We start from the raw sequence: 23,245 nt of genomic DNA, 5'->3' as shown, positions 1-23,245 counted from the left end.
CCAGTTGCAGCATGCATTTTAATTTTAATACATTTATTTTAATCTGTGAGAATTTCTTTACATACTGTATTTCACAGGACATACAGTAAGGTGTTCATCTCCTCTTCCACTGAAGCTCTACACATTTTATCACTGCCTCTGAAGATCATGATCAACATCTTAAATTGATGGAAACAGGTAATTATTTTCATAATTCACTAATCAAAATCCAGAATTTTAGATGAGCAGATATATATGACAAAAGGAAGCATGTATTATACTTGGTTTGAAATTTATATAGCTTTTCATTTGTGTTAGGCAAATGTGTCAGAAGACATTATATCTCTATAGGTCATCATGACATTTATTCTCTCAGAGCTCACTGAAGTTACAAGGAGTCCTTTCCACATGCAGTGCTATAGGAGGAAAGAATAAAAACAATATTCTACACAAACAGGAAGGAAAGCTTTTTCATAGTTCTAAATTACTGAGGGATAAAAATGCATGAAGGAAACTGTTGATGGAAACTGACATTTTAGTCATATAATATGGCTGTGTACATGTGAGAAAGGTAAAAATAAGTATGGAAAACATAATATCTATTATCCCACCAAATATTTTAAGTACAATTTTCTTGATATAAACTATCAGTGTTTTGATTTACAGGCATTTGATTTTTTGAGTGCAATAACTCTAAGCACAAAACCAAGTTAATACATATCATTGACATACTATATAACTCTTTTGAGTGATCTCTCTTATCTCTAGTATGGTTAATAGCTACATTTTCAAACTGTGCAAGGTGACATGTCTATTCCTAAAATGATTAATTACAATTACTCCAATTAAAAGTGGTATCACTAATTACATTAAAACTATGGAACTCTTGAGCCACCATTTACTTGCCTTCATGAATGCAGTTGATAGTTAAACACCTAAAATGAGATAGGTAAGTTCAGTACCAAAATTTGGAGGTAGGGCAGTGCAGTGGAAAAAAGAGAAAGGTTCCTTCATAGCTAATTTTGAAACAGAAACCCAGATTAGGCACCCTGAATTGTGAACTGTGAGTTGAGGGGGTGAAACAGCTTGTCTTTCATCTCACGTTGTAGATAGAAGAAAGAGTCTCCTAATGTGGACATGCAGACAACCCTCCTGCAGTTAGGTAGTGCCAAAGGCTGTTAGTGTCACTACTTCAGTGCTTGTCTTAAACCTCTTAAATCCAGTTCTGGTTTCACAATTCAACATTCCCAGGGTTAGACACCTTAAGGAGTGTTTATATGGGAATCTGAAGTGCCTTACTATTCACTAAACTTGAGAAAAGCAAGCAGGTTCATCTACCTGCCACAGAGCTGACAGCCCCCAAACCAACAGAACCAGCTTAGCATGGTATTTCACCCAGCCTGAACTAGTACTGCTCTCAGCAATGTGGTTTTTTGCTAAAGTTAGCTTGCTTGCTCCTAACTTAGGCAACTCTGCATCCCACCAAAGTCACCACCTGTGACCCTTGTGCATAATGGGTGTCTTGTGGTGTCTTGATATAGCACACAGATGTAAAACAGGATAAGCATCCACACGTTTAAGCAAAATTTTGGAATTAATTTATCTACATCGGTTCCAGACCCCAATATTTTCTTTCCAAATGCTGTAAGTATGGAGACAATAGAAGGAGCTTGGTAAAATCTAACCACCTGCATGGTGGTATAAGGGGACATATAAGAGGAAAATGTAAGCTGAGATACATTCTATATCATTTACCTTGACAACAGAATTTAGACCCATGGTTTTGCTTGGGCTTAGATAAAGATGATCAACCCACAGATCCAAGTTTTTTCTTGGTCTGGAGGTTGTATTTGAAATACAAATTCTGTAACTTTTCCACACAATTTTGGTGTCTTGCCACTCCGGTGTTGAGAACGGAGCAAACGTTGCTCACCGAGAGGGAAAGCTACTGAACAAGAACCTGTCTATCATGCTTAACTACTGCTTTACAAGACAGCCCGGGTTTTGCTTATACAGCTTTATCTTTTACTGCCTACCACATTTGACCATTTTGAAAACAAATTTGCAAACCTTCTGGAATGTGGCCCTATCTGTCTGGGATCGCAGCTTTCCATAAGAGTTACATGATATAGAATAATAAAAGCATTGACCAACTCCTGTTACTACAGGGCAGAAGAATTTTTATAGGAACAAGACCTGGGCTCTGCAAAGTACTTATCATTGGAATGACTGTCAGATGTATCTTCTTCCACAACCAATTTCAAGCTTTCCTTTTAACTTCATTCCACCTCCTCCCACAAAGTGTATAAACCCTTCCGCCACACTCACAAATGAAAATGTTCACAGACCATCAACAGTGCCTTCTAGATGATGGGAATGAAGAGAGACATGATGCCACTTTCCCACCAATTACATTTTGGGGTTGATCACCTACTACAAATAGAGAGATGATGTACAACCAAACACTTGATAAAAAAGTTACAGTTCATGGAGAGAACATAAAATATATTTTGAACTTTTACTTTAGTCTTAATAGGAAGAGCATGTCAGAAGCTTAAAGTTAACCAAGAGAAATTTGAGGACAGAGTTTCCTACAACTCTGCTTTAAACAGACCAAAGCCTTTTTTCCCTAGTTCCACAGTCTTTTGTTGTTGTTTTTTAAAAGAAGCTGTTTATTGAACCTTCGCATCTGTGACCTTTCTAAGCTTCTGCCCTGGCAGATGGCACAAGCCATGTTTTCTGGAGGGCTTAGAGGGTCATTTCACAGTTTCTGAAGTAGCTGATATGCTTTATTCAATACAAGCCAAATATGATTTGTAGTCCTGCTTTGTGCATATAAAAAGATCTCTGTAGATATTATACAGTATTTAGTAAATCATCTACAAGGATATAAATCTCCATGTGGACAAATGCATAAAGGTGAAGAGGGATGCTGTTTTCAAAGCACAGTCCTGCTATTCAGACCAAAGGATGAGACTGAGCGATTGAGGTTTTGCTCTCAGCATTGCTGTGGCATTAGGGACACTGAGAGATCTTCAGAAGTGAAAGCTGTGCAAGTGAACAGCTGAGTCATCTTAAAACTATAGCTGTGATGATGACCACAGTCATTACTGGTTTTGTTAGCTGCTATGTGACACTCTTACTTATCTATTCCTTCCCTAACACTGTAATAACCAAACCTCCCTTTCCTTATGATTTAATTTGTCTAGAGATCTTGTGTGTAGTTTTGAGTAGAGACCTTCCAGGCTGCTAAGGATTGTGGGGATAACAGCAGCAGCTCAAACACCATAAAACAACTGAAGTGTTTATTATGGTGTACACAAAAGGAAAAATATTTTTCAGCAGTGCTCGAAGTCACAGCTAACTGTCCCACATGTTTAAGAGAAGCAAGATATTATGACGAATTATGAAGAAGTTAATAAGAACTAAGTAACAAAGGTCATGCAAGTATGGGCAGTCTGTGAGTTGGAAAGAGATCAACTGATTTAATCCATCTGCAGCTGTATAAAATCATCTGTATTAAGTATGTGAAATTTCAAAGTAAGCTTTGTAAACAGTAATACACTTTTTTTTTTTTTTTCCCTGAAGGGGTGGGCCCAATTTTTTTTTTAAGATTTGCCATGGAAACAAAAGGCAAAAGTTTTGTTACTAAAGCTTTGTATTTCATTGCAGTTTGTATCTGTGGAAGCCAGTTTCTCAGATTTATGGTGTAAAACTCTCTATTACAACACTTTAGGCCCAAAATGTCATTTTCTTTGTTAATCAACAAAGATTCAGGAATCAGACAGAAGTATAATTATTCTATGTTTCATTTGGAAAGCCTGAGGTAAGAAGGAAAATGATGCAAATGTAGGATGTGAAATATACACCTGTTCTGAGAAAGCATTAAATCAAAGTAAGAACCAAATGATTAAGCATCAGCTTCAAGAAAGCCTTCAATAGAAACCTGGGAAAAAAAGTTTCATGAATAAATGAAAATAAGATGTCAAATCAAGCCACTGTCACACAATGCACTGAGAAGTACAGCATCATGAATAATCACCAGGGTTTGCTCTAAGACAGAAAATTGAATTTTCCTGATTTAAGGAAGCAAACATCTGTTTATGAGACAATAATGAACTTTTTATGAGGTTTCTAATCAGCTTTTTTTCATCTTATCCTAAGAGTAGTTAATTTTATGCCAGAGGGGCACATTTGGCAAAAGGCTTGTATTCTGGAGAGCCATAAAAGGAAAAGTTAAAGTATGCTTAATTTTTATCCAAACAAATTCATGATAAAGTCCCAAGCCAGTCTTGTAGCCATCCATTTCGTAAGATCAAATTAAGATACTCAGGCAGTAATATGAGATTCAATACAAGTTTAATGTAAATAATGATTTGCATAGATTTGAATTTCATTATAAAGTTTGCAAGAGAAGACTGCTCCATATACAACTACTAATGCAGTTTTTTGTTCTCTTGAAGAATTAAAATTTAGCTTTTCACATGCTGCAAGGAGGTAAAAGGCAATAATGTGTTACAATTAGGCTTTAAATTTTATTGCACCAGTAACCAATGCAAATTAAAGGTGGATTAAGAGTTTAATTTATAAAGGTACATTTACATTAGGAATTTGTATCATTCAATATTATAAATTATACAAAAATTTTTTTTGTTAAAAAATAAGATGCATTCTTCTAAAATATTTCATGATTACTAGGAAATTTTTCATTTAGACACTTCCTTGAGTAGTTTTAGTCAACCCTTATAGTGTCACTTGATTCCCTCTCCACTGCATTGTGTTTTGGTTAGATTCTGAGGAAAGATTGCTTTTTTCACAAAGAAAAAATTACTACTAGTAGGCAACCTCTTTTACAACACAGAGTGCCACCAAATCAAGGAGTTTTGTGAAAGATCATCTAAAAAATACTGATGATTGGAAGTTTGCCAACAGCAGCCTGAGTTAAGAGAGTACGGGGCAATTTTTCTGCCAGACAGAGTTGATTTTCATTGCTCATTCACATGACAGGTCTTCTAGATGCCAGCCACAGAAACAGCAACCCCACTATTACAAGTGGTTGTCTCTCAAGCTGTGAACTTCAGCCAAATGAGATATAGACAACTTGGTCATTATTCAGGAGATCAAACAGGACTCATTGCTATGGCAAGTCTTGCCAGCAGCACTGCACGATGGATTCACCAATATTTTTGCAGACAGATTCAACTGGAAAAGTATCACTTTGAAAATGATAGCATGTATTCAATGTTTTTTCAAGTGTATTGGTGGCAAATGACATCATATTTAATGGTACCAAGAAATACAAGGCTTAAAATAAAAAGAAACAAGAAAAATCTACTCACAAAGATAAAATGACATTGCTGTTTTGAATTCTGCTAAGACTAAGTCAAGAACAGGGGGAAATGCTGGCTATTTAAACAAGACCATGGAAGACCTGGATTCAGTTCCCAGCTGCCTAACTCACTTTCCAAGGGCTTCTGTTCTGATGCCTGTGCTGGGAACCCTGACTTTTCTCTCCTTGCTATAAACTCTCACAGTAGCTCAGACCAAAAGCCTCATCCAGAACTCAACTTCACTTTTAAAAGGGAAAGCACGGGTAGGGGTAGTTTCAGATGAGTCATGATCACATTTGAGACATATCTCATTGTATTCAAATCTAATGACAAATGTAATTTTTTAGGCTTGATATAAAAAAAAGAGAAGGAAGACATGCACCATATGTAGAAACATTCTAAAATTCGAGGTTATAAATAAACGTCACTGTCAATATTTGAAAAGAAACTTTAAAAAACATTACTTGAACAATGCTTCTGTCTGATTATTCCACTTTTACTTTGTTTTTTCTTTGGAAAAAGTTGATTAATGTTAAATAACCAGTCTAACATTCGGTACCTCTTCTTTTATGGTCAAATAAGAAATACATTTTAACTTTATCTAAACAATTTTAATATTTCAGTCATAGTAATTTTCTACACTTACTGGCAACTTATCATAGTCCATCAATCTTTTCCTCAGATATTTACAACGTAACACTAAAAAATGAGTAAGGCTGGCCAAGAAGATGATAAAAATAGCACTCGCAAATAAAATATTGTCCTATGGATCACGGTGTAAAGTGTGGTAGGCATTAGAAAGAGGGAGTATTTTTAACATCAATTAATCATAGGTGTCCAGAACACATCCTCTATTCAACTGGGCAATCACAGATTATAATTTCTGTTTTTTTACAGGGAGACTATTCCATAAGGGCATACTTTATAGCAACAATCAATACAGACACCTCTATAAAAGTTATAGAATTATACATGATTGATGAAAGATGCTGAAGACCTCAGTTCTATTCAACATGCAACAAGAATATGTGTAGGACAAGCTTCTCTTACAGAACTAGCTGACCAGAAGCTGAGTTTCATCATGACAGTTTTGAACCCTCCTTGCTTTCTCCAAGACACCTGCAACATGATGCTAGACAGCATAGCTCTATGGGGCCACGCTATTGTGAACTCATAAATAGCAAGGCACTGGGTTGAAATCCCCCACAAGAAAAGGAACAATTACTGTGGCTGAGATTTTCCTTTGCGCTAAAACAGACTTGCTGCAGAAGGAACACAAAAAGAGAACGATGCTGGTCAAACCCACTCCTACCACAGACCCCATCCTTTCAGCAGAAAGCACCACTTTCTACTTCAATTGCCACATCATTTCCACTGTTAAAAACAGGGCAGGATCACCATCATACAAAAGCATAAAAGAAAGCAGGAACATACGATGGACATAGATATTGCTTCTTTTTCCCTTTTCCTTTCTTTGACGACTTCTCTTTGGAATAGACTTCTTCAACCCATAAGGAGAATGAGATGAAACATAAAATCGCTAGTAAGAACTTCATCTTGAAGGTTATGCTTCAGAGAAATATTCAGTCTGTGGTAAAAGAAAGCAGTTTATGTTAGTAGGGCTGGATATGGCAAAAGGAAATACATACCTGCAAAAAGTAAACAAATATTTCATGGCAGTTGGGTTTTTTGTTGTCCTTGGTTGTCCTGGGAGAGAGAATCTGATCACATGTATCCCTGACATGAAACTGACTTAGGCAATTTCCAGAGAGTCGAGCAGCTTCCCAAAGTTGAAACTGACAGTAAGGAAATTTTTAAATGCAGGTTTGCTTCAGTGTGTTTAAGAAATGTGATGTCTTTCAAAGACTGCCTAACCGAAAATATTCAGAAGCTTGTAAAGGGGTTCCTCACCAGAAATGTATCAACTGCATTAAATACAATGTCAACCAGTCATGAAGCAAGGTGAGGAACTGCAAGCTCTCTGTGACCTTGCACAGATAAAATAGCAATCATTTCAACGCTGGGTATGAGAAGAGGTTATAAATACAATTTTATGTACAGAATTTAAACACAATAATTTTGCATGAAGCATTTCCACTGCAGAGCCAGCACTGACAGGGCCTTGCAAAGATGACTAAACACAACCCATAATACTATGCTTTATTGCATCGTGCTCAGCGTAATATTTAAACTTCTCTGGGGCAAAAGCACGTACCCCAAAGGCCAGGAGATGAGTCTGTGTCTGGCCAGAGGCAGCCCCACCTGCCCCTGGCCACAGCACTGCGGCACCCAAGGCATTTTCCATTTGTTTGCCATCCTACAGATAATTCCCAAGCATTTCCCTGGGCCAACAGAAATCTCGCAGACGCCTCAGAACCTGCTGCATTTTCCACTTTTATTTATTTGTTTTTTCCCCCGCACTGTTTTCAGAGAGCTGTGCCTCTCCCTCTTTTCCCCCACCTCCGGGAGTTACCGGGATGCTTCGGCTGCCCCTTCCCCGGGAGCCGCAGCATCGCCACCCCCCCGGCCCGGCCGGGAAAGGTCGCGGATCTGCCCCTGCCGCCACCGGCCCCTCGCCTGGCCTCCCGGCCCGAGGCCTCCCACCGGCCCCGGCACCGGGAAGGGAGCGGCCTCCCCTCCGCGCTGCCGAGCGCTGCCGGCGCTCCGCGGGGAGCGGGAGGACGAGACGAGCGGGGCTCCCCTCGCGGCCCCGGCAGCACCCCCGGGCCGTGCCCCAGCGCCGCCCGCCGCCGCCCCACCGGCGCTGGCCGAGGTGCTGACGGGCTCGGCCGTGCCGCCCGGCGGAACGGGGCCCTCGGGCCGGACCCTCGATCCCCCGCCCGCCCCACGGGGGCGCGGGCCCGCCCGCACACGCGGCCCCGCCGCCGCCACGGCCGCGCCGCCCGCGCCCCGCGCTCACCGCAGGACGCTGCGATCCCCCCGCGCTCAGCGGCGGCGGCGGCCCGGGAGCGGGCGGGCCATGCCGCGGCCCGGCCGCAGCGACAGCGCGGCTCCTCCGGCGGCGGAGAGAGCCCCTACCTCCGGCGGTGCCTCCGCGGCCAGTGAGCATGTGCGGCGTCGCGGCGCTCCCCAGCGAGCACGTCCCGGAGCCCGCCCACACTCGGGCACTGCGCGCCGGGAGGGGCAGCGGGGCGGGCGGCCTGGACCCCCGGCCCTGCCGCCTCTGGACACGGGCACCGGGGGGACGGTGGGAGGTGGAGAAGGGGGTGGCGGAGCGAAGCGTCCTCTGGTCTCTGGCGGGAGGAGAATGCATTCAATGGTGGCGTTGTGAGATATCTAACAGAGTTGGCAGGAATAAAAGAGTATTAGCGGAGGGGGACTGAATAGGATGAGAGGAAGAGGGAGTGCAGGCTTGCACAATTAGTGGAATGGTGCATCAATGGGCCGAGGCCAACTGTATGAGGTTCAACAAGGCCAAGTGCAGCATCCTGCCCTTGCAGGGCTACAGGCTGGGGGACAGTGACTGCAAAGCTGCCCAAAGGACTCTGGGGCTGCTGATCAACAGCAGCTAAACATGAGCCAGTGTGTGCCCAGGTGACCAAGAAGGCCAGTGGCACCCTGGCCTGGATCTGCAATAGTGTGGCCAGCAGGACCAGGGCAGTGATCATCCCACAGTAGTCGTCACTGATGAGGCTGCACCTCAAATCCTGTGTTCAGTTTTGGGCACCTCACTACAGAAAAGACATTGAAGTGCTGTAGAGAGTCCAGAGAACTATGGACCGAAGACCAGACTCTGGTGGAGGGTCTGGATAGTAAGTCCTATGGAGAGCAGCTGAGAGGTGGGCATGCTTAGCCTGGAGAAAAGAAGGCTCAGACATGACTTTACTGCTCTCTACAACTGAAAAGAGGTTGTATAAAGGCAAGGATCTGTTCTTCTTCCAGCAGTCCCTTGCCAGGCTTGGGGAAGGGGCAGGAGGCAGCCTAGAACACCAGGGTGTGCAGGGAGAGCTTGCCAGCCCACCTTCCACTCCGCACAACCTTATCTTGGCAACAGCAGTGATGCAACAACGAGATCCAGGCTGATGTAGGGCTGGGGCATAGGCCCAGCTCCCTGGGATGAGGACCACCTCCTTTGCTCTTTTATTGCTCCACAAGAAGCCAGAAAGATGATCTTAGCACTGCTGATGCTCTCCTGTTTAGATATAGCCATAAGGGTGGAAATCATTCCTGTCTGGCCTCTGGATGCAGGTGACAGTAGGATATGGCTGAGTTGCCATGTGCTCCAACTTGGCATGTCACAGTATGAGCCTGTGTGAGAGCCTTCACACAACACACATGGAAAGCTAGCAAGGAAAGGACAAGATGTGCTGCCATCAGCTTGTACTGAGGTCTGACTTGTTTAAGAGAGATTTTTAAAATTGCAGACATTTGTATGTACATTTTGTGCATGCAGCAGCACTTCTCCATCATCTCCAGCATTTTCCTACTAGGAGCTTGCCCTCCCTTCCAAATTGCTTGGGCTTCCCCAGACACCTTTTACCACAGTCTGAAATTTTTCAGGGTGGTGGGATGAAAGACCAGGAAGTGCATGTGCCACAGAGGCAGATGAGGGGAAGGATGGCAGCTGCATCCCCAGGGAACCAGCCTTGGAAGCCAATGTCCTGATCTCACATCCAGGGTTCCCAGGAAAGACAAAGGGTTCTCCCAATGGCAGCAGCTTCCTGCTGCTCTTGGAGAGCAAGAAAACCAAGCTGGCCTTACTGCAGGGAGCAGTTCTTCTTTGTTCATTCCCTCTCCTCATGTTCCTGAGCTGTCACAGAGAGATGCAAAGAAGCAGCTGGTTTTGAGCTGTTTCCAATGAGCTCACAGCCCACAAATGCTAAGGTGTGACTCCAGCTGTCTGGAGACAAAGACAGCAGTACCAGGAGGATCACAATGGGCACTCCACCTAATTTTTTGGGGTTTTTTGGCTGCTGAGTATGGGAAGGTTAGACTCTGTCCTGGACTCCTATGATGTTGCTGTATGTGCTGCTGTGTCCACATTAGAATGCCTGTAAGTCCCAGAACAGCTCAACTCACAGGCAAAGTCTTTGTTTTCTAGGTACAAACCCACCAAATAAAATAGCAGGAACCTATTGAACCTGAAAGTCTCAGCAATTGCCACAGTTCATCTTTTCCTCTGGAAGTGTTGCCTCTCCAAAACAAAAACTTCCCCAAGGGGCAGATAAGGCTCTATATGGCTCTATGCCACACTTGTCAGTAAACTTTCTTCCATGACTTTGTTCAAAGACAGTTTCTTTTACCTGGGAAGAGCTTAGCAAAAGCATTTTTCTATGGCAGCTTCTTTGAAGCAGCACATGTTGTAACACCTGATGCTGGGGCACGGCAGGGACCAGCCGTGGGCAGCAGACTCTGGGCAGCTGCCCAGCCTCTGCCAGCCCATGGCACCTGCCAGCTCACACCCCAAGGAAACCTCCTCTCCTCCATCTCAGTTTTGCTGTCCTTTTCCACATGTGCTAGGCTCAGCACCACTTCCAGGTCATAAGTCACCTGCAACTGGGGAGTGCCTTGAGGACAGGAGCAATTGCTTTGGCAGCTTCCCTGTGCCCACCACAACATTAGGCACACAAAAGAGAATGCCAGCTCATTCCTTGTTCTGCTTTCAGCTGGGATGACAATTTACAATCTTTCACCCTTCACAATCTCCATCTCCTCAGCCAGGCAGGCTGCAGTTAAGCCATGTGCCTGGGCTGGCTCTGGGGCAGAGCTGTCCATGCAGAGCTGAGACCCCACAAGCCCCTACTCCGGCTCCCAGTCCCATATCCATCCCTCACCCTCACACCAGAAGAGGGGAACATGGCAGCAAGAAGCAGATGACAGTGGAGAAGGCTGATGATTAAATTCAGAACTATTTTCTGTTAGGAAACTCCACCTCTTCCTCCGACTATAGCAAGCCTGGCTGGGGCTTAGCCCCATGCACTGGGACACACAGGAGAAGCTGGCATGTTCCAGAAGGTGCAGAGCCCCAGCCCCGCTGGTAGGGAAGATCCCAGGACCTGTTCTGTGGTGGTTAATACCCCAAAGCCATAAAAACCCCTCAGTTCAAAACATTCCATGTGAGCTTCAGCAAAGGAATCACTCCTGCAGCAATCAACCATAGCACATGCTGGGCTGCAGTGTTGGTTGTTTTCTAGTATCAAGAAACGCCATTAAAAAAAACCAGAAGTATGTATTGCAGCCCAAACCAGAACAGTTCCTGTTTCAACCCAACCTGACCAAGTCCCACAGAGGCTGTTCATCCTGAGATAAGTTCTCCCAGGAAGAAAGGGGAATGAAAAGCAGGTCAGCCTCAACCTTCCATAAGCATGTTTCCTGGCGGGGGAATGCATGGAGAAAATAAATTTTTTAAAGAAAAAGGAGAGAATTCGTTTCTCTAGTCTCCTTGAGCAAAAGAGTTTTGTGTAAATGTTTTCCACATTTGGCAACAACCAAAGTTTTGGCTGGAAAACCACTTGCCTCAGCAGGGGCACCAGCTTTTTGTCCTGGCTTGCTGTGAGCCTGATCTGCCTCTGCCAGTTGTCGTGGCCTGGCTGCCCTTGCCCCACCATGGCCCCATCCATTGCCAGCCAGACATGGTGGCACCATGGAGCAGGTCCTGGAGCCTCCATCCCACTGCTGAGGGCAATCTCTTCCCTTCCATCCCTTCCCAGCCCACAGGATGCTTTTCAGAAGCTTGGAGAACATGACCCACAGAGTGCTCATCCCTCTGACTTGCCCTGCCAGGTTTCAACTGCCCCCAGGCACATGAATTTTTTTCTTAATTGCTGCCTGCATTTCCTTATAATTTCTTTTACTCCCCATTTCTGAGGACACAGAGCTGCTTCCATTTATCTTCAGAAACATTTAATTTCACTTTTCACTTGTTCCCTCCTTCCTTGCCTCTTCTGTTCATTTGCCTTTTAAGCAGATCTCTACCCAAACTGGCACTACATCACTTCTCATGACCCAGATGTTTGACTACTGTTTCAGTTTTTCTTAAGTTACGTTCCTCCTAATGCTGTCATCTTAGAGCACTTGCTACAGACTCAAGAAAACTAGGACTGGGGCAAATCTAATTCAGAAGGGAGCAAGGAAGAAGGCTTGCTTTGGGCAGCAGGCTCCATCTCAATCCATCAGGTACAGGCATTGGAAAGAGCATCCTGATCAGGGCAATGCAGGGAGGATTCTGTAAGAAAAGGCCTCTTCTTCTGCCTCTCGCCCTATAAAAGCAGCCCAAGTTCACAGACAACTGCTTTCCTGCCTGGCATTACATTCTTGGCAGGCCAGCAGGGACAGAATAATCACTCCAGACCTTCACTGCACATTGCAAGAGGAAGCCAGAGCTGTCATGCATGCAAGGCTCTGGAGGACAGCCCACACACCTTTCAGATGTCCTATTGCAGTGCCAGCCAAGCTGCAATGCCCAAACGGGAAGAAATGGAGAAAACAGCCTCATGAGAAAGCCTTATACACCCAACCAGGTGATCATGAGTAATGGTCCAGCTTCTACTGATTGGTTTTGGTCATTTAGATTTGTATTTCAGAGAGCCTATTGGAAAGAAGTGAATAAAACACAAGTTTTACTGGTAAATGAATGTATAGGGGAAGGCACATGTCTGTCTCAATATTCATTGTATTTCAAAGTGAAGTGGTAGACTTAACTATCTTTCCTCTGCTTGCAATTGCTGCCTTGTCAAGAGCTGGGAATATCTAACCATGTTAAATTGTCTAATTCAGGAATAATTCCCGTAAATACTACGTTTTAGACAATATTCACTAGAAAATTCTTGTGTAAACCAAATGCAAAATATAACAAGACGTTTCCTAGTGATCAGCCCAGAGACATTAGTTGTTTCTTTAGTTTGCAATAGTAGAACATGGACATCTGAAGGTCCAGCTCTGCTGTTTGATCACACAAAAGACACTTTGCAGCTGTAGAAGATAGAATTTCTTTGGGTTTATTGCTCTTTTTAGTCTCATTATGGTATTGAATTTTATGCAATAACACTGTATGTGTATATATTTCAAACAGCTTGTTTCAAACTTTTGATTTTTTGAAGTGATTTATACCGCATTTAAAATAATAACAATAACTTAAAAAAAAAAAAGGCCAAGGACTCAGAGAGTTGTCCTGTGTGTTCTGTAAAGGCACCTGAATTAAAATCAAATCAAGCTAATGCTCCTGCAGAAGGAAGAAAAGTAAGAGAGCAAGCAGACTGGCCTGAGTGGTCACTAGAAATCAGAAAAAACATCTAGGAAAAATGATACAGGTTCTTCAGCCACAAACCTATGTAATTCATAAAGAATCTACTTTACTAGAGGATGAATTGTGACTGAGAAACAAACTTTTAATGTCAAGCCTTTTTCAGGAAAGCAAATACATATTTTTAAATTTCTCTTAACACAAGGACCCATGTCTTGGTTTTCAGACTAATTCAGCTAAAATTCCAGGCAGACAGAAGATCCAAATCAAATGAAAATCATATTTCATTAGTTTCAATGCTCACTGAAGTTGTTTATCTTATAAATTGAGTTTTAAATCTTATAAATTGAGTTGATTTAATTGACACAATTGAAAAACACAGTTTTAGAAAGGATTTAATGTTCTCCAAACTTTGTGATTATAAATGGTTTACTTTAATCACCTTTCACATCTTGATGGCTGTGATGACCATCAGAAGATTTAGAGATTTACAGAACACCTAAGAAAGACTGATTTCCAAAGGATGATGAAAGCTCTTTCTTTTTCTTTCCTTCTCTACTGTTGCAATGGGTACACAGCCTCAGATCTTTGTAAGAAATACAGACATAATAGGCATTTGGTATACAAGGTTTCTCCCATCTGGCACAAATGACCAGAACTGTGGAAGTAACCTGATTTTATTTCTTTGAAATGAAGACTAATGATTTTCCTTTCATTTTGAAATACAGAAATTTGAAGTAGCAAATCCATCAGAAAAAAAAAATAGCGAACAGATGAACCATCAGATGAAGAAAATTATAGTCTGTCCTCCTTAATGTTCCAGTTCCCTCATCTCTCTCTCCTTTACAGATACTGAGTATGACAGATGATCCTTACAGGGTCGATGTGGCAAATCTGACTGGAAAATTCAGAATATTATGCCTTGGTGAAGGCTCTAAAATTAAGACTTTTGAGAGAGCTGCACACACAATAAAGTATCTCATTTATTAAAGTTAAATGAGAAAATTATTAAATGCCTCTTAAAACCTGTGTGTATATATATATATATATATATATATATATGTACATGTGAGGCTTTATGTATCTGATAGATAAAGAGCTTGTCAAAACAGCAATTGCATACATTGATCATAATAGACATGACCATATTCATAATATGAATATGGAAACATATTCATATTATGAATACTACATATGAATATTATGAATACAGGAAGCAGCCATGTCTAATTGCTGTCATGGATTTATAGAAAATCGAGATCATACAAGATGCTGGAAACATATGTTCCTTGCAGCCTTGTGCATTTTATTGCTTACATTTACTGGGTAGCTATGCCTTACTGACAGATTTCCATGTGCAAACCACTGTCAGGCTGTTTGTATGACTTCATGATTTTTTGCCCCATGCAGTGGTGCACACACCACTCTCCCAGCCCCTGCCACACTCCAATCCTGAGATTCCCAGGCCTTAAGAAGATGCACCTGGGGCTTGTCAGGAGCACTGTCTGCTCCCAGCAACTAGTACTGTCTAATGACCTGGACTTCAGCAAACAGCCTCAGAAACTCATTTTTCTGTCTGAGCAACAACCAAGTGAAATAATGTTTTCATTCTCAAATTTTCGTTATCAAATTTTCATTATCAAATTTTCAAAGGAAGTTTCTGACCTGAATTGTGACCAAGATGGAGGATTACCATGACTAAAGCCACCTCTCTTGTGGTTCTAAAAACAGCAGCCCAAAGTGAGACCCTCTGAGCTCTCCCAGACCACAGCAACGGCAATGAGCAACCTCCCTCTGCCTGGGACATATCTCAGAGCCAGTGAACTCTCGAGTTTGCTCTGCTCAGAGGATCACTGCATGATGATGATGGTTCTGGGCTGATACCCCGACTCCTCAAGGCTCAACCCCATGCCTGTTGAAAAGATGCAAAGGCATCTGAAGTGAGCACTTCACTGAACTCAAGAGTAATTTTTTACAGGTACATTGTACAGACTCTTTATGTCTGTCTGAGCAAATGTGGATATGCTATAGCAAATTAGTAGGAATGTTGCTCTCTTAGGTTCTTAAGTACTTTAGGTTTGAAAGTGAGTTAGGCCTGTATGTGAGTTACTGTTGTGCTATAGCAAATTCTATACGAATCCTCTGCTAAGTTGTCAACCCTAAGTTATGGATTAAGTGCTATTAAATGTAAGTGTTGTTAAGGTTAATGGCTGTTGAGCTTTCAGGCATAAACTGTTGGTTAAGGTCAGGCTCAGTTTAGTACAAGAGTCTACTCTGAACCTTGTGACTCAACAGTTGGGTCTTCTGTATTCTTCTTTACCCTTACCCTTTCCTATCCTTTTCCTACCTGACCTTCTCCCCTAAAATTAAATGTTTTAAGACTTTAAGCTCTTGTTGCACATTACAACACTCACAGTGTTGGACATTATAACTGTCACAGTGGTAATACCTTCAAAAAAGAGTTTTGAACACAATCATATAGCTATCATAGTGTTTAAAAAACCCAACTAAATGTCTCTTAAAATTATAGAGGCTCATTTTTTTCCTATAAGGCAATATTTTAGAAAGTTGAGAAATATTGTCACAGCACTTTTGTGAGAAAAAAATTATAATTAAATCAAAAGATACCTATTTGTCTGTATCCAAATTTAACTCATATGCTCTCATTTAACCCCTAAGTTTCAATAAAATGGTGTAAATAATTGACTGAATATGTTTAGTGCCATTTGGATTCTTTTCTGGATTATATTGCCATTGAGGATTTGAGATACAAGTCAGTGGTGAAAAGGATTAGCCTGCCAGCTTCAAGTTTCTTAAAGGCAGTGTTTGTTCATGCATAAATGGTAGATGTAAATGACTTATGAAGAGTTAATGCATGGTTAGTAATTGTTATCAGCAAACTACAGGCATGAAGTGCATGTCTCACGAATAACTGTGCCACAGCTATATCTATACAAATTGATAAAGAATATAGCTTAACCTTGAAAAGAATCAGGAAGACAGTGATTGTTGAGATGTCATTCAGTAACAACTATACTTTCTGCCATATAGACTCTTTCTAAAGGCACTTATTGCATGCAAAGTGAAGTTACACAGAATTAAGTACCTGTCTTTATTTCCTCTACTTACATAATAAAGAGACAGATGCCTTGTTGGACAAGTCAAGGCAATTCCATCTAATAAGAGTTTTAAGCATGATTCAGTATTCCTCCTGGCTGACTGTTTTGGAAGGGTATCTAGGTGTTCCTGAGGACAAAAGTGAGGACAGCATGCAGCATCACATTCAAATTTCCTTTTTGCCCACCATAACACATGTACCGAACCTAAATCACACTGCTGATGTGCTTACTGTAGTAGTTGCTCTTTACTTAAATCCTTCTTGATTTGCACTCAGTCTGAACAGCTGTCAGCTACCTGCTAGACATATGGTGCCCAAGGCCCACAGGGAAAATTTCTTACTACCCACAAGATGCTCAGTTGCAGTCTTTGGAACACTTTTAGCACACTGGCATGGTGTTAAAATGAATTGCACCTTTCTCAGGCTCCAATTCCAAACTGGACCTGAGCCCTAAAATTTTTACCTAAAGAAAACAGATCCTTTCTGCCTTTAAGAGAGCTATTTTGGCTGAATCTTACTCTAAGGTCTTAGTTTGGTTCTTAGTCTAAAAAATTTATATTCTCTATATTTGTGCAGATATATATCAGTCTGAACTTTAAAATCTGTCCCTTCATTCAGATTCAGCAATTCAGAAAAGGGTCGCCATCATAATAATTGAGAGAACATCTGTGTTTTCACACCACTGTGAAGGATCCGTGCCTGTCAAAGGATCTGCCTTAGGAGATACCAAAAGCCATTGTTAAATTTACCCCAAAATTAAAGCCCTGCTACATTTTTTTTTTCTTTTCAGAAAACCAGGAGAACTAGCAATGACTAAATGCTGATTGTTTGGGTAAGGAGTGAAATGAGTACTGTGAAATGCAGTAGAATTATGACCTATACAGCAGTGGAAGTCTTGGAGAATGAATGAACTCAAAAAGAAGCACAGCCTGAGGCACCAATGCAGGTATGGGCCCCGCTATTTAAGGAGATATTTTTCAAGAATAGGAATGCTGGACAAAATTAGGGGTTGGAACAATAACTGTTATATGAACCCTCTTGACTGAGCATACTTCTCAGAGGCTTGAATACAATTAACCATGCAAGAAAGGCCATGTCCTTTTAGTTTGAAAAACACACTTCAGAGTAATTATAATTATATACTTGGTGCCTAGTTATTACACTACATGGTTTCTCAGAAATTATAACAGCAACTAATAATTTACAAAATAGAAACCTCCTAAAATATGCTACCCAGAAATCCCAGTAAAAAGCCCATTCATCCTAAAAATGACATCTTGTTATGGAAACAAGTATTTTACACATTATGCATGAAATGTACAGGGTAAATTACATCCCTTACAGCAACATTAAAAATAAATCTAGCACTGAAACTTCAAGAAACTGTGGTGAAAGTTCTTGTGCTAATTTTTTTATATCTAGCTGTAAACATATGTGCTAGAGGATGGGTGGTCATTCAATATTAAAGAACATACTGAGCTCTGAAGGCATCCTTAGCCTTGTCTAAGACATCCTTCCTGTCTTGAACTAGGAGAGACTTATCCATGCCAATGGACCTGACATCAGTGTTGCTGAAGAGAATAAATTTTATGCTAGAAAAAATACATTCTCATTTTCAGATTACATCTGATTGTTATATTTCTGCCTATATATAGGTTCACTTTAATATCAACTCAGGCCAGTCAGCAGAGCCATTACCTTTTTGTAATAATTCACATCCTTAAGTGTGTGTTGAATTGCTTTTTTTGATTAAAGGTTTGTATTTTGTGTTAGCAATTTTCTTGAACATAGCTAAAAGCATAGATCCTGCAGTGATTTTAAATGCCAAACTCAATGGAAAAATTCAATTTTGAACACTTAGAAGATTAGGATTGGGGTTTGTCTGCCCAGATTGATCTATTTTGTCCAAGTACCAGTCAGTTATTCTGTATGCAGTATGGATTCAGTAGTGTTCATATGAAAACCATGCAGTCATTAAATATTTGATGAAGATTATTAAATGACTTCATAAAAGCAGCCATGCTACTTCAGGCCACTGGACCCCATAAAACAACATTTTGTCTGCACCAGAGGCCACAGGCAGATGCCTAGGGAAGAGTATGAACAGGACAGGTAGATGTTACTTTTTACCCAAATATCTTTACAAATCCCAACCATTTTCTACTCAGGGGATTTCTGAATACCATTTTGCAAGTACACAGACCTCAGTAAATTAGAGCAAGGGGCGCTGCTGCCCTGCTGCTCCAAGTTAGGAAAAGAAGAATGTGGGAAAGCTTGGGTGCACAGAGGAACTGTCAGACTGCAGAGAAATAATCTGAGACTGGCTGCTGCAACTGTCCAGTCCAGCATTATGGCTCTGCTCCAAGAAATAAATCCCCATAGGGCAGAAAAACTGGGTAAATAAGAGCTAGAAACACCAGGGCTTTATGACATTGTTTGCTTCTGATTTGCAGTACATGCGCGTAAGTATTTGCCCCAGTTTTTCTATTTTTTCCCCATTTTTGTTGTTTCATAACCCAGACCCAGCTCAGATTCACAAGCAGAAGTGGTTTTCAATCTTCATTCTGATCCTTCCCTGCTTCTCCTGTGGTCTGACCATTAAGTTTTTGAAGAAAGATCTTAGGTTAGCGTGCCAGCATCTGGATGCAAACATACAGACTTCCAGTGAAGACAAACCAGACAGTAACTATTCTGCTTTCCAGTCCAGTGACGAGGAGAATGTGACTCTGAATCTGCCCTGAGCACGTCTTAGAGAGAGCCTCCAGAAGCTGTTTTCTATTTTATTAGAGTCCCTTGCTGCTGGAAGTGCAGCTGACCAGCAAAAGGCCACAGATTCTGCTGAGACCACACTAACAAAGGACCTGGTCAATCTCTTTATGACTGACATGTGAACCAAAAGCTGAGACAGGGTAGTATCATGTACCAACATTATGAACCAGTAAAGATGTCAGCAAACTGGACAGTGGCTTTAGGGACAGCCACTATAGTCACTGTATATAGCTGGTAGCAGCAAGGATAGCAGAAGTGTATCTCTGATGGGTTTTGCAACATTTATAAGTCCCATCAACATTCTCTAATATCCAGGGAGGCCTCTTTTGTGGTGGCTCATCTCATCAAGCTCCTTACAGTCAGTGACAATCTGGAGGCTCTGAATTATTGACATTATTTACTGGTTATTTAATGGCCTAGATGCTGAGGGTGATGTTTTCTGGTGGAAAAGTGATAGTATAAATAAAATGCATCCGGGGCAGATGGTTTCAAAATCACACAAGGAATAAATATGATCACTGTTGCAGTTGCACTCCTCAGATATGAAACTCAGGAAAAAATAGATTACAAGAGACATTTTGCTGCTGCTCAGCCTCCTTCTGAATGTTTTACCATGCTGCAGTGGCATGTGGCAGTATGGTGTGATGCAAACACAGCAGCTTGCTGTCCAGAGCAGTTTCCAGCCTTTCCATCTACAGATCTCAGGCACACATCCCAAGCTGTCTGACCTCAGATTGCTTGGACCTAGTCTACCACACAAGCTGTCCTTGCTTTACTCTCTGCTTCAGTCACTATATTCCCCTCTCAATTCCTATTATGGAGTTTCCCAGTCCAGCCTCTCAGCACCCACTCTAATCTAATCTTAATGACTACTGTCAGCCTATCCAGTCCCACTCTCTGAGTCTTGCTTGAGGGCCTGAACACTAACACAGAGCATGTGGGAGATGTCAGGGCACTCTCACCCATTGCCAGCATGGGGGACTCAGTTCCAAACTGCCTGGGTGGGCTCATCAGTGAAGCCTTGATTGGAATTAAGGACCTCTAGATAAAAGAGTTTTAGACAACTGGCATAAAGGAGATGAGTTACACTGCTTAAGTTAGATGTTTAGGCTGGCAGTCACAAGCTAGGAAGGTCTCCAATTGAATGGTGACCAAACAGCACTGGGCTTTAGAAACCCTGCCTAGGAGAGAGGGAACACATTGGGGTGTTCTGCTGAGGTAGGACCTGATGATAAGGACATTGGTTTAGCACTAATAAGGTTCAAAACTGACCACATTTCCTTGGTTGTTTATGCTGAGGCACACAACACAGCCCAACCTTACTAAAGTCAAATGCTTTCACCCTGCTTTATTCACTTCCAGTGCAGGCTAGGGCACTGCCAGCGAAGGGTTGCCACAGCGTGTTTTGACAAGCCCATACTGCATGCTTCTTAGCACCTCATCTTTTAGGTGTATACAATTTGATGAAACAAATATGGTATGCCCTTTTCCTTTCTAGAATTTCACATTCTTTTTTTGCTCTCTTCTCATGATGGTTGAATGGAAATGAACCAGCACCCGGTTCGAAGTTCCAGCAATGTCTTGTTTCCTGTCTTTAAATATGTGGCTTATTTCAAAAATACTAAAAATCTGATTAATACCAATTCTCTGGAATTCAGCTCAGTAGCTATGTTAGTCACTCCAAAAATGAAGTGACTTCCCTTTTCCTCCTTTTATTAAATCTACTTCAACTACTGGACGCTTTGCATAAAATGGATATAAGGCTACTTAACAATGCATAACTCTGCTGTTTATTAAATATTTCAAAATTACTGAACAGTTCCCTTTAATAAGTACCTTATCTAGGAACTTTGCAGAGATACGGATCACAGCAAAACATCAAAATCTTGAGATGCTCACTGTGATTTACTGAGAGTGAAAAAGCCATAAATATCTGATATCACTCTATGCAACATATTATCATTATCTCTGAAATGCTCCAGTGAACTTTTTGAACAAACCAAACAAAAAAAGAGACCTGACAGCTTGTTCACAAGTATGGATAGCCCTTGCTCAGACACAGTTAATAAAAAAAATCCCTTTTGGTATATGTGAACCAGGATTTTGTGCTCTAGTTATGGAATATCTTTGTCAGTGCAGATGAAAGGATTTTTAAATTGTTTTTCTTGTCTTTCAAAATAACCTTGTTGCCAGTCAGATATTTACAGTACAAGTTCAGAGCAACAGTTTTGTTATTAAAGTGGTGGAAAATAAACAAATGAAAACATTAAACTGTAAGGAAATATAACCAAAACCTTTTATTAGCTTAGCCAGAAAGGGCCACATAAAAATATCTTAATTTAAAACATTTATCTTTTTTGTAAAATTAGGCACTGATGTTTACTGATGATTCAGTCCAAAAAAGAGTTGCATGTGCAACTTAATTGATGAAACACCCAAGCATGGCCCACAACCTTGCCTGCTCTGACCACACGGCAATTGTGTGGAAGGACATCCAAAGCAGACCCAACTCTGTCCACCCAGGGATCTCCCATCCAGATCTGCTGGGAGACAGTGTTGCTGGCCACTGATGTTTAGCCAGTGATGATTCCCAGCTCTGAGAGCACTGCTTTCTTCCTCTGTCAAAGGGGAAAGCCACACAAAGCTAAGCTGTTTGACTTTGCCTTGGGAAAGAGTTGCAATCCTCATATATCCCAGCAGTGATTTCAGCTCAGAAGTGAGGTCAGCTTTTGTCATTTCCTGAATGAACTCAAACTCTGCCTGGGATCTGATTTCGACAGTAAAGAAAAAAGGGAAAAAACTATAAAAAACCAAACCAACAAAAAAGTAATTATGGGATGCAGGGGGAGGAAGAGGGGAGCCCATAAAAGGAAAAAAAAAAAAAAAAAGGAGAAAAAAGCAAAAAAGGAAACAAAGGGGAAAGGGGCAAGGGAAAAAAAAAAATCAGTCTTCCTAGATAAGACCCTGGAATATAAATGGAGCCCCTATACATGACTCTTTTCCCTTGACTTGATAAATGAATCTGTCTGCATGAGTGGGAAGAGAGGCTCCCCAAACCTGTTTGTTTGTTTGTCTTCTGAGATGAGTTAGCAGTGAAGTTCCTATTAGCATTTTCTTTGCTAAAATCTCCTCAGGACTTCCATGAGACTAACCTTGTTTTCACTGCCTTTGTGAGCACTAAGTCTTCAAAACGATTATTGTCCGTGTGTCATGAGAATGTTGTGTTGCTGGAGAAAAAAAACATTAAAATCTTACCTTCCCCATAATATATCTGTCCATAGATTCTTGCTCTCCTTAAGAAACTCGGGCATTTCCTTGATTCTGACAAAGTACAGATCTCCATCCATGGGCATCAACTCGGCTGTGATTTGGGCTTCTCTGTTAGGCTGCTGCAAATTGGAGACATTCTTTAGACATGTAGTTCCTGTCTGGTGGCTGAACTGAAAATCCTATTTTAAGGCACACAAAGGTGTTGCACTGACATTACTAAGTGGTGCAGATGTCTTGTATTTCTGTATGGTCCTAGGACTGGGTATGTTTTTTTAAGAAAAATTAAATTTGTGCAAACATCTGACCACAGGCACGCACTGCACATTCATGAAGAGGTAATGTTACAGGTGAGGGGAGCCAAGGGCACTCTGATAAGTGGCTTCAACCTTGGTTCCACCAGGGGAGAAACCATTTTCCAGCACGGCAGTCACACACTCTGGCACATCCTGCAAGACTCCAGTTGTAAGTGTGAGGCATATTCAACCCCTCTGGTACTTGAAATAACAAATGTGCAGCAATTCTTCCCCCAGAGCAAAACAGTCATTTCGAGTTAACTTCACATTAGCCATTTAGTGT

At 41.6% G+C, this 23,245-nt stretch overlaps 1 protein-coding gene across 3 annotated transcripts in view; it reads right to left on the bottom strand.

The window, feature by feature from the left end:
* The window catches only part of GLRB (glycine receptor beta), a 47,302-nt gene extending 38,867 nt beyond the window's left edge, over positions 1 to 8,435 (bottom strand). For 2 of the 3 annotated variants that reach the window (XM_059844444.1, XM_059844442.1), the window contains exons 1-2: positions 8,230 to 8,337; positions 6,744 to 6,897 (exon numbers count right to left, since the gene is read on the bottom strand). In XM_059844444.1, coding sequence (XP_059700427.1) covers positions 6,744 to 6,865 — 122 coding nt within the window. In that variant the 5' untranslated portion in view covers positions 6,866 to 6,897; positions 8,230 to 8,337. The other variant, XM_059844443.1, reaches the window with a different exon arrangement.
* Positions 8,436 to 23,245: the final 14,810 nt, after the last annotated feature.

The sequence above is a fragment of the Haemorhous mexicanus genome, chromosome 4 (assembly GCF_027477595.1).
Source record: "Haemorhous mexicanus isolate bHaeMex1 chromosome 4, bHaeMex1.pri, whole genome shotgun sequence".
NCBI classification, from domain to species: Eukaryota; Metazoa; Chordata; class Aves; order Passeriformes; family Fringillidae; genus Haemorhous; species Haemorhous mexicanus.
The sequence above is the reverse complement of the archived record's forward strand: the minus strand, read 5'-3'. Positions and strand labels throughout refer to the sequence as shown.